General features: G+C 48.1%; 1 protein-coding gene across 1 annotated transcript in view; it reads right to left on the minus strand.

Moving 5' to 3' along the window:
• Positions 1-12,121, minus strand: part of LOC141977793 (excitatory amino acid transporter 1-like) — a 122,181-nt gene that overhangs the window by 43,558 nt on the left and 66,502 nt on the right. Inside the window, exons 3-5 of the mRNA XM_074939476.1 lie at positions 11,055-11,311; positions 7,606-7,743; positions 6,245-6,449 (exon numbers count right to left, since the gene is read on the minus strand). Coding sequence (XP_074795577.1) covers positions 6,245-6,449; positions 7,606-7,743; positions 11,055-11,271 — 560 coding nt within the window. The 5' untranslated portion in view covers positions 11,272-11,311. The remainder of the gene's footprint in view (positions 1-6,244; positions 6,450-7,605; positions 7,744-11,054; positions 11,312-12,121) is intronic.

Below are 12,121 nucleotides of genomic sequence, written 5' to 3' on the forward strand. Positions count from 1 at the left end.
GAGGAGCTGGGAGCAAGAGATACTAGGGGCTGAGAGTGAGAAGGTGTACTTCTGGAGGACTGAGGAGTACAAGCATTATCAGACACCAGGAGGAAGATCCTGTGGTGAGGATAAAGAAGGTGTTGGGAGGAGGCCATGGGGAAGTAGCCCAGGGAGTTGTAGCTGTCATGCAGCTGTTCCAGGAGGCACTCTAGACAACTGCAGTCCACAGGGTAGAGGGTGGGCCTGGGTTCCTCCCAACTCCAGGTCAACTCCTCCTGTGTCTGATCAGAACTATGGGTTCCACCAGAGGGGAAAGTCTCTGGGCTGTTCCTTGACCCACATAGTGGATCAGCAGAGACTGCAGGGATTGTTCTCTTCCTTTTTCTCATGCTGGCCAGTGATGAGGTTAGCTGAGTGAACAGCAGGTTTGAGCCACTAGCAAAAGTGGCCAAGCTGAGGGCTGCTGGGAATCTCTGAGGCAAGCAATAAGCGCAGCACCCACCAAGGCAGAGGAGGAACTTTGTCACAATATACAATGACGGGGTCTAAATTAGCTGTTACCACTCAAGAAAGAGATCTTGGAGTCCTTGTGGATAGTTCTCTGAAATCATCCACCCAATGTGCAGTGGCATCAAGAAAGGGATGGATAATAAGAGAGAAAATATCATATTGCCTCTATAAATCCATAGTATGCCCACACCTTGAATACTGCATGCAGATGTGGTCGCCCCATCTCAAAAAAGATATAGTGGAAAAGGTTCAGAAAAGGGTAACAAAAATTATTAGGGGTATGGAACGGCTTCTGTATGAGGAGAGATTGGTAAGGCTGGGACTTCTCAGCTTGGAAAAGAGGCGACTAAGGGGGGATATGATAGAGGTCTATAAAATCATGAGTGGTATAGAGAAAGTAAATAAGGAAGTGTCATTTACTCCTTCTCATAATACAAGAACAACGGGCCACCAAATGAAATTAATAGGTAGCAGGTTTAAAACAAACACAAGAATGTAATTTTTTCATGCAATGCACTGTAAACTTCTGGAACTCCTTGCCAGAGGGTGTTGTGAATGCCAACACTATAACGGGGTTCAAAAGAGAGCTAGATAGGTCCATCAGTGGTTATTAGCCAGCATGGGCAGGAATGGTGTCCCTAGCCTCTGTTTGCCAGAAGCTGGGATTGGGTGACAGGGCATGGATCACTTGATGATCACCTGTCTGTTCATTCCCTTTGGGGCACCTGCCATTGGCCACTGTCAGAGGACCAGATACTGGGCTTGACTGGACCTTTGGTCTTATGTTCTTATAAGCATTTAAAGGACAGCTAGCAAAAGAAACAAACTACCATTTTTTTTAAGTACATCAGAGGCAGGAAGCCTGCCAAACAATCAGTGGGGCCACTGGATGATCAAGGCGCTAAAGGAAGCACTCAAGGAAAACAAAGCCATTGCAGAGAAGATGAATTATTTGCATCAGTCTTCACTGCAATAGATACGGGGGTGATCCTCACACATGAGCCATCCTTTTTAGGTGACAAATTTGAGGAACTGTCCCATATTATAGTGTCAATATAGGAGGTTTTGGAACAAATTGATAAATTAAACAGTAATAAGTCACCAGTACCAGGTGGTATCACCCAAGAGTTCTGAAGGAACTCAAATATGAAATTGCAAAACTACTAACTGTGGTATGTAGCTGATCACTTAAATCAGCTTCTGTACCAGATGACTGGAGGGTAGATAATGTGACGCCAATTTCTAAAAAAGGCTCCAGAGGCGATCCTGGCTATTACAAGCTGGTGAGCCTAACTTCAGTACCAGGCAAATTGGTTGAAACTACAGTCGACAAAAGAATGATCAGACACATGAGATGAACACAATATATTGGGGAAGAGTCAAACACAGCTTTTGTAAAGGGAAATCATTCCTCACCAATCTACTAGAATGCTTTGAGGGGGTCAGCAAACATGGACAAGGGTGATCCAGTGAATACTGTATACTTGGACTTTCAGAAAGCCCTTGACAAGGTCCCTCATCAAAGGTTCTAAAGAGAAATAGGCTGTCATGGGAAACAGGGAAGGTCCTCTCATGGATCAGTAACTGGTTAAAAGAAAACAAAGGGTAGGAATAAATGGTCAGTTTTTCACAGTGGAGAGAATTAAATAGCAGGGTCCCCCAAGGGTCTGTATTGGCACTAGTGATGATCAACGTATTCATAAATGGTCTGGAAAAAGGGGTAAACAGAAAGGAGACAAAGTTTGCAGATAATACAAAACTACTCAAGATAAGTCCAAAGCTGACTGCAAAGCCTTACAAAGGGATCTCACTAAACTAGTGACTGCAACAAAATGGCAGATGAAATTCAATGTGCATAAATGCAAAATAATGCACATTGGAAAACATAATCCCAACTATACATATAAAATAGGGCTGTCAAGTGATTAAAAAATTAATCATGATTAATTACGTGATTAATCACACTGTTAAACCATAACAGAATACCATTTATTTAGATATTTTAGATGTTTTCTACATTTTCAAATATATTGATTTCAATTACAACACAGAATATGAAGTGTACAGTGCTCACTTTATATTTTTATTACAAATATTTGTGCTGTAAAAAACAAAAGAAATAGTATTTTTCAATTAATCTAATACTGTACTGTAGTGCAATCTCTTTATCATGAAGTTGAACTTACAAATGTAGAATTATGTACAAAAAATAACTGCATTCAAAAATAAAAATGTAAAACTTTAGAGCCTACAAATCCACTCAGTCCTACTTCTTGTTCAGCCAGTCATTCAGACAAACACATTTGTTTACATTTGCAGGAGATAATGCTGCCAGCTTCTTGTTTACAATGTCACCTGAAAGTGAGATCAGGTGTTCACATGGCGCTGTTGTAAGCCGGCAATGCAAGATATTTTCGTGCCACATGAGCTAAAGATTCATACGTCCCTTCACGCTTCAGTCACCGTTCCAGGGGACGTGCGTCCATGCTGATGACAGGTTCTGCTCGATAACGATCCAAAGCAGTGCGGACCGATTCATGTTCACCTTAATCATCTGAGTCAGATGCCACTTCAGAAGGTTGATTTTCTTTTTTGGTAGTTCGGGTTCTGTAGTTTCCGCATCAGAGTGTTGGTCTTTTAAGACTTCTGAAAACATGCTCCACGCTTCGTCCCTCTCAGATTTTGGATGGCACTTCAGATGCTTAAACCTGGGGTTGAGTGCTGTCGCTATCTTTAGAAATCTCACATTGGTACCTTCTTTGCGTTTTGTCAAATCTGCAGTGAAAGTGTTTTTAACATGAACAACATGTGCTGGGTCATCAGCCAAAACTGCCATCATGTGAAATATATGGCAGAATGCAGGTAAAACAGAGCAGGAGACATGCTATTCTCCCCCAAGGAGTTCAGTCAAAATTTAATTAACGCATTAATTTTTTAATGAGCATTATCAGTATGGAAGCACGTCCTCTGGAATGGTAGCTGAAGCATTAAGGGGCATACAAACATTTAGCATATCTGGCACATAAATACCTTGCAATGCTGGCAACAAAAGTGCCATGTGAACACCTGTTCTCTCTTTCAGGTGACATTGTAAATAAGAAGCTGGCAGCATTATCTCCCGTAAATGTAAACAAACTTGTTTGTCTTAGCAATTGGCTGAGCAAGGAGTAGGATTGAGTGGACTTTGTTTTGTTTTTGAGTGCAGTTATGTAACAAAAAAATCTACATGTGTAAGTTGCACTTTCACAATAAAGAGATTGCATTATGGTACTTATATTTTTCAATTCACCTCATACTATTTCTTTTGTTTATCATTTTTACTGAGCAAATATTTTTAATAAAAATAATATAAAGTGAGCACTGTACACTCTGTATTCTGTGTTGTAATTTAATTCAATATATTTGAAAATATATAGTTAATAAATTTCAATTGGTATCCTATTGTTTAACAGTGCAATTAATTGCAATTTTTTAATCACAATTTTTTTAGTTAATCGTGTGAGTTAACTCCAACTAATTGACAGCCCTAATATAAAATGATGGAGTCTAAATTAGCTGTTAACACAGAAGAAAGATCTTGGAGTCACTGTGGATAGTTCCCTGAAAACATCTGCTCAGCGTGCAGTGGCAGTCAAAAAAAAAAAAATCTAACAATGTTAGGAACCATTATATACAAAATTAAGGGGTCTAAATTAGCTGTTACCTCTCAAAGAGATCTTGGAGTCATGGATAGTTCTCTGAACACATCTGCTCAAGGTACATAGTATTAGGAACCATTAAGACAGAGAGAGAAAATAAGACAGAAAATATCACAATGCCACTATATAAATCCATGGTAGCCCATGCCTTGAATATTGCATGCAGTCCTGGTTGCCCTATCTCAAAAAAGATATATATTAGAAGAGCAACAAAAATGATTGGGGAACTGGAATGGCTTAAACAGACTAAAAAGACTTGAATTGTTCAGTTTAGAAAAGATACAACAAAGTGGGGGGGATATGATAGAGGTCTATAAAATCACACAACAGACAATCTGTGGGACTCATTGTCAGGGGATGTTGTGAAGGCTAAACATATAACTTGGCTCAAAAAGGAATTCATGAGGATAGGTCATCAATGGCCCTTAGTTAAAATGGCTAAGGATGCAACCTCTTGCTCTGGGTGCCCCTGTATCTCTGACTCCAGAAGCTGGGACTGGACAGCAGGGATCACTTGATAAATTGCCCTGTTCTGTTCATTCCCTCTGAAGCATCTGGCACCAGCCACTGCTGGAAGACAGAAGTCTGGGCAAGATGGACAATTGGTCTGACTCAGCGTGGCCATTCTTATGCTCTTACTGTATGTGAGCTCCAATGATCCTACAAGCCTCAAGGCCAAAAAGACAATAGTTTAGCTAAACTAATCAAGAGATAAGGCTCAAAAAGCCTTAGCATAAGCAGCTAACCAGCAGCAACCCTAGATCATAGAATATTAGGGTTGGAAGAGACCTCAGGAAGTCATCTAGTCCAATCCCCTGCTCAAAGCAGGACCAACACCAACTAAATCATCCCAGCCAGGGCTTTGTCAAGCCGGGCCTTAAAAACCTCTAAGGATGGAGATTCCACCACCTCCCTAGGTAACCCATTCCAGTGCTTCACCACCCTCCTAGTGAAATAGTGTTTCCTAATATCCAACTTAGACCTCCCACACTGCAACTTGAGACCATTACTCCTTGTTCTGGCATCTGCTACCACTGAGAACAGCCCAGCTCCATCCTCTTTGGAACCCCCTTCAGGTAGTTGAAGGCTGCTATCAAATCCCCCCTCAATCTTCTCTTCTGCAGACTAAATAACCCCAGTTCCCTCAGCCTCTCCTCATAAGTCATGTGCCCCAGTCCCCTAATTATTTTCGTTTCCCTCCGCTGGACTCTCTCCAATTTGTCCACATCCTTTCCGTAGTGGGGGGACCATAACCGAGATCATGAGATCACACGATAGAATGCTGTAATAACCCAACTGCTGATAGATGACCACACGATGCCAGTTGATATCAGCTTTAGATATTTTTAAGTTAGGAACATCAGCGGATGTCTGACCACCGGAAGGTCATGGTAACTAATTGACATATATGCTAATGAACTTGAGGTAAAAGGCCTACTAACGTATGGGAGAAGGGCATCTCAGCATTACTAGGTGAGGAAATACAGATAAGGAAAAGGGGTTGAAACCCCTACTGAATATGCATTAGGCATAGGGGTGTCAGCATAACCCGTTATAAAAGTTTTATCCCAGCCTGCGTGCCTTGGGAGATGCCAGGACAATGGCCACTAGTGGTGATGATGATGGTGAGGATGAGGACTAACACTTCAGGTTTTTCTGCATGTCAGTATATATGGTGTGAGTATATAGTTTCTCAGATACTCATTTTATGTTACCCACTGGTGATCAGCTGTTCAGCGGCGTGCAGGAGGTGCTGGGGGGGGAAGGGGAGGAGCGGGGCAGAATGAGGAAGGGGGTGGAATGGGGTGAGAAGAGGCAGGGAGGGGGTGGGATGGGAAGAGGTGGGTTGGGGTGGGGCCTTGGGGGAAGGGGTGGAGTAGGGGCAGGGCCTGGGGCAGAGCAGGGGGGGTCGAGCACTCCCGGGGAACTCTGAAGTCAGCGCCTCGGTCTCCTTTCATAGCTTATTCAGAGCATGTTCTCCATGTGCAGTGCAGGGGTTTGGATGGCTTTCAGTGCAGTGCAGGATCTTACCACACACCAACTTGTTCGCTCACCTCACCAGGTCCATGAAGGCATCAGTTGTTTGCACCTGCTCAATCTTGCCCTCCCGGTGCAGTTTGTCCTTGGACCCTTTGCCTGGATGGATGATGATCACCATAAGGATGCCGATGAAGACCGCGATGATGGTGGTCACCATGTAGTAGACTACGGCCCGCATCCCCATCTTCCCAGAGGCTTTGCCATCCAGCGAGGCCATGCCTGGGCAGCCACACACAAAACAAGACAAGAGCGTCTACCTCTTACATTAGTGGGGTGAGGGGCTGGAGGGAGATTTTGAGGGTGCAGGGGAATGTGGGATGCAGGAAGCAGATTTTGGGGGCTCTAAGGGGATGTGGGGTGTGGAAGAAGGCTGTGGGAGTGCAGGGGACTATGGATTGAAGAGGAGGAATCAGGGAGATGGGGGGTTGGAAGGTTTGGGGCACAGGGAGATGGGGGGGTTGGAAGGCAGGGTTTGGGGTGCAGAGATGTGGGAGCAGAGGAATGTGAGGTGCAGGAGGCAGACTTTGTGGGGAGTAGGGGGTGTGGGAGGCAGATTTTGGAGGCTGCAGAGGAATATGGGATGTGGGAGGCAGGCTTTGGGGTATGTAGGGAAATGTGGGGGCAGAAAGGAAACTTTGTGGGGCATAGGAGGCAGACGAGAAGCATGAGGAGACTAGGGGGTGCAGAGAAATGGGGTGACAGACGGAAAATGAGGAGGTAGAATAAAGGAGAAGGGAGTGAAAGGTGGGGGCTGGTCAAGGTGGGGGCAGGGGGTCTGGAGACAGGAGCCTTTGGGGGCCCTTGGGGGGCGGGGAGGAGGGATGTGAATGATGAGGCAGAGCAGGTGAGCAGTGAGGATAAGGAGCCAGGACAGTGATTGGGGAGGGGGCTGGAGGGGCTGGAATAGCTGCTGTGTTAGCGGAGGGGAAAGGGAGCCCCCTCCAAGCAGCCATTGGGCAACCCACAGTTTTGCCTGGCTATCTCAGGTGCACTGTGACCCTGCAATGCTCACACACACACTTCGGGGGTGGGCACTTCCTCCTAATGCCTGAAGGCAAATGAATACCTCCAGCCCACCCTGCCCCCCAGTGCATCTTTAAGTCTCAGGATTGCAGGGCCTGGATCATGGTGCCTGAGGGCTGGCAGGACCACCAGGCTTCCTCCTCACCCTTCTCAAAAAGGCATGAGACCTTCTGCCCCCCTGACCTCCACACCAAGGCAGCCAGGGGACAGACGAGTCAATCCCACTTCCCATAGCCCCGGCCAAGGCCTGGACCTGCAGCGGGAGCTGGGTCATTGGCTGGCAGCACCTTTGCAGGGTGCTGCATGGCCTGTAGGATGCAGATGGCTGCAAGCACCAGAAAAGGTCCCTCACCCGTGACCAGGCTGGAGACAATGAGGGGAAGAACCAGCATCTGGAGCATCCGCATCAGCAGCTCTCCTGGGAAGGAGAAATACTTGATCTGGCGATAGGTCATCTTGTAGGGTCGGAGGGCAAAGGCCAAAATGATCCCTGAGAAACAAGGGATAAGAAAGGAAACAGGATGGTGTCTGCCCCAGCGATACCTCCAAGTCCCACTGAAAGCGACAGCACCTGTAGTGTGGGCCCTGGGTCCTGCCCTGCTGCCTTCCTCATGCACACCAGCCCAACGAAGGGCCCTGCTGCTCCCTGCACCCCGGGTCTATGGCAGGCACTGGGCCCTCCCCTGCTGCCTAGGACTGCCAATTTTGATTGGACATACAGTAACTCCTCACTTAAAGTCATCCCTGTTAACATTGTTTTGTTGTTATGTTGCTGATCAATTAGAGAACATGCTGTTTAAAGTTGTGCAGTGCTCCCTTGTAACATTGTTTGGCAGCCGCCTGCTTTGTCCACTGCTTGCAGGAAGAGCAGCCCGTTGCACCAAGCTGCTGGGGGCTTGGAACCAGGGTGGAGCAGCAGCCCCCCATCAATTCCCCACTCCCGTAAGTTCCCTGTCCCTCCCCTCACTGCCATGTGCTGCTCCTGCCGTCTGCCTTGGAACTGCTCCCTGAGCCTCCTGCTTGCTGTGTGGGGGGGGAGAAGAGGGAGGGCTAATGTCAGGGTGTCCCCCTGCTCCTGCACCCCGCTTACCCCATCTTCCATAGAGCGGGGTGGGGGGGACGACATGACAGGGCTCAGAATGGAGGGAGCCTCCTGGCAGCAGCTGCAGTCTCAGCTTGCTGATCTACTTAACAAGGCCGCATACTTAAGAGTGGGGTCAGCGTACTTAAAGGGGAAATGCGCATCTCTCTCTCACACATACAGACACCGTGTGTGTCTGTGTCTCTGTCTCCCATCCCTCCATTTGTGCTGCCTTGTTGTTAATGTAGCCTCACACTCTACAATGTGTTAACCCTTGAGGGCTCAGCTGAGTGCTAGTTCATCATTTAGCAGTAAGGCATTCCCTGGGAAATACCCCACCCTCTGACTCCACCATCTCAACCAAGCTTCACAATCATCATTGCTGTGTACAGTATTGTTTGTTTAAAACTTTGTGTGTGCGTGTATGTGTGTGTGTGTGTAAAATATAATATAGTCTTTTGTCTGGTGAAAAAAATTTCTGTGGAACCTAATCCCCCCATTTACATTTATTTTTATGGGAAAATTGGATTCGCTTAACATCGTTTTGCTTAAAGTTGTATTTTTCAGGAACATAACAATGTTAAGTGAGGAGTTACTGTATTCCTGGAGGTTTCATCACATGACCCAATCTCTAATTAAAGATTGATCTTTAATTCCTGGACATGCCAGGACAATCCTGGAGGGTTGGCTGGCATCCCTGTGCCCCCTGCCCCTGCAGACATGCAATGTGCACAGGACCTAGGGCGGGCATTGGGCCCTCCCCTCCTAACTCCTGCCCCCTTCCCCCCCCCCCCCCCGTGTGCATAAGGCCAATGGCAGGCTAAGGGTCCTCCCTCCTGGACCCATCCCCCACCATGCACATTGGGCCTGTGGGGGGCTCTGGGCCCTCCCCCACTGTCCTTTCCCTCCTGCAATGGGCACAGGGCCAATTGGCCCTTCAGTCACTGGCTCTTCCAGAGATGCCGGAACACTGTTTAGTATCACGAGTGCGGCCTGGAGAGCGGTGCAAGCCCTCTGGAGACATGGCAGTGAAGCCAGGTGCCTAGGAACAATGAGCACTGCAGCCTGATGCTGCTGGGTTGCCAAACCTGGCGATCCTTCCCCAGAAGAGTTACTGAGGCTCAGGCCAAATAACAGGGTGTCCCTCCCCTGTGGGAGAAGAGCCCTCCAAACCACTCCTCAAGCTGGAAGGGTTCCCCCCAGTTTCCTCCATTATTTCTCCCAAATGGTGGCACCCCATTTCCTCAGCTGAGCTGCCTTTCAGCTTGGGAGTGCCGCTCCCTACGGCAGGCCAGAGGGGTTGCGCGACAGCGATGCGAGGCACCTCCTCCTCCGCTCCCTGTAGCTTGCTAGTGCCATCACTGGCACAGCTCTTCCTGGGCAGCGGGCGCTGAGAGCTCAGAGCCACCTCGGCGGGTGTCAGATCTCTGGGGTGCTACCACAGCTCAATTAAAGGCTGAGGTAAGATGCTGACTTGGGAGGGGATGAATCTGTGCAATCAAAGGGTTAAACACAGCCCCCTGTGAGAGGCCTGTCCTGTTAGCCATTGCCTCGGTGAGCAGGAACATGCCAGGCATGGAGAATGGCCCTTTCCCCAGGATAAGGATTCCTGGGACCCTCCCTTATTACAAGGGATGCTGCTCATATAAACGGTGAGCTCCCAGTCTGGTAAACAGGAGCCACACCATGAGAGTGCATCAGCCAGCCAGCCCTCGTCAAGGGGGGAACAGCAGTACTCTAAACTTCCCTGCTGCACTTCTGGGTTGTATTTCCAGCCACGTAGCTCACCGATGCAAACACTTCAAGGCTAGAAGAGTCCATCTGACCTCCTGCATCACACAGGCTAGAAATTTCACCCCGTGATTCTGCAGCGAGCCAATTGAAATGGTTGAGATAGAGTGGATCTTTTAGAAAAAGATGTCCAGTCTTGATTTAAAGAATCCAAGTGATAGAGATTCTACCATGTCCTAAGGTGAGTTACAGGACTGCTCCTTGCCTCAGTTTCCCCTCTGGGCAGTGGAGATAGGGAGACTTACCCTGTTGGGGCTGGGAGGCTTCCTGAGGGACTGTCAGTAAAGCTCTCAGAGAGCCTTGTGCCGTGGAGGTTTAGTGTCACTTTCTGTAGTTCCCTCCTGAGGCTGGCTGTTATAAGCCCCCGCATGCTGGAACCATGCTGCTTTGCACATGAGCAGTGACTTGTGCCTGAGGTTCTCTGTTATCCTCACTTTCCCAGTAGCCACAAACCCCCTTAGTGGAGACACAGCTTACAGCAGCAGAGGGCTTTTTAGCTAGTAAAGCTGTACAGTTCCCCAAGGGAAATGATCTAAATAAGTCCTTTTGCTGGAATAACTGTATCTAAATGAGCACTTTTTGCCTCTACAAACGGTTGTAAAGAATCACCCCTGCCCACCATCCTTACACCAGCAAACATTCCTAGTGCAGAGCCAGCCAACTCTGTGAGGCGAAGCCCGGCTTTGCATTCCAGGTGGGAACAGTGTCCAGTAGAATAGGGCCCTGATCCCTCACAGGCATCTGTAGATGCTCTTGCAATGCAATGCCTGATAATGGAGGCACTGAGAGATGAAGGGACTTGCCCAAGGGCACAGAGTGTGCCTGTGGCAGAACCCTGACCTCGGCACACTTCTCTAATCACTCTTTGTGCTAGCTTAATGAATCTCCCAGGCAGCGCAGCACCGCCCTGCAGGCCCCAGGCTCCCTACCCAGTAGGACAGCAGTGATGGTGAAGAGGACGAAGGCATTTCTCCTGAGGAAGCTCTTGGCGCTGTCTTTGGTGATGCTGTGCATCCGCTTCTTGGCCCGTGCTGCCTGCTCCTGCACGGCCTGTTGGAAGCGCTGCACCCGGTTGTTGGAGCTGAGCCGCTTGGCTGACTCCTCATTCAAGAAGAGGCTGTTCACATGGCCTCGCTGCTCACTCATAATCAGATCAAGGCCCTGGTCCAGAAGACACAGCTCTTGTCTGTGGGAGGAGAGAAGCAGAGTGGAGAGTCAGAAGGCAGCGTGAAATCTCCCTAACCTTGACAGTGCCCCCCTGGCCCTCCAGATATAACTACTCAGGCTGGTTGGGAAGCAGTTCTGGAAAGCCCCATAAAGAAATCTGATGAGGTTCAACAAGGACAAGTGCAGAGTTCTGCACTTAGGATGGAAGAATCCAATGCACCGCTACAGACTAGGGACCGAATGGCTCGCCAGCAGTTCGGCAGAAAAGGACCTAGGGGTTACAGTGGACGAGAAGCTGCATATGAGTCAACAACAGTGTGCCCTTGTTGCCAAGAAGGCCAATGGCATTTCGGGGTGTATAGGTAGGAGCATTGCCAGCAGATCAAGGGACGTGATCGTTCCCCTCTATTCGACATTGGTGAGGCCTCATCTGGAGTCCTGTGTCCAGTTTTGGGCCCCACACTACAAGAAGGATGTGGAAAAATTGGAAAACTTCCAGCGGAGGGCAACAAAAATGATTAGGGGACTGGAACACATGACTTATGAGGAGAGACTGAGGGAACTGGGATTGTTTAGTCTGCGGAAGAGAAGAATGAGGGGGGATTTGATAGCAGCTTTCAACTACGTGAAAGGGGGTTCCAAAGAGGATGGATCTAGACTGTTCTCAGAGGTAGCGGATGACAGAACAAGGAGTAATGGTCTCAAGTTGCAGTGGGGGAGGTCTAGGTTGGATATTAGGAAAAACTTTTTCACTAGGAGGGTGGTGAAGCACTGGAATGGGTTACCTAGGGAGGTGGTGGAATCTCCTTCCTTAGATATTTTTAAGGTC

The sequence above is a fragment of the Natator depressus genome, chromosome 25 (assembly GCF_965152275.1).
Source record: "Natator depressus isolate rNatDep1 chromosome 25, rNatDep2.hap1, whole genome shotgun sequence".
In the NCBI taxonomy this organism is placed as follows: Eukaryota; Metazoa; Chordata; order Testudines; family Cheloniidae; genus Natator; species Natator depressus.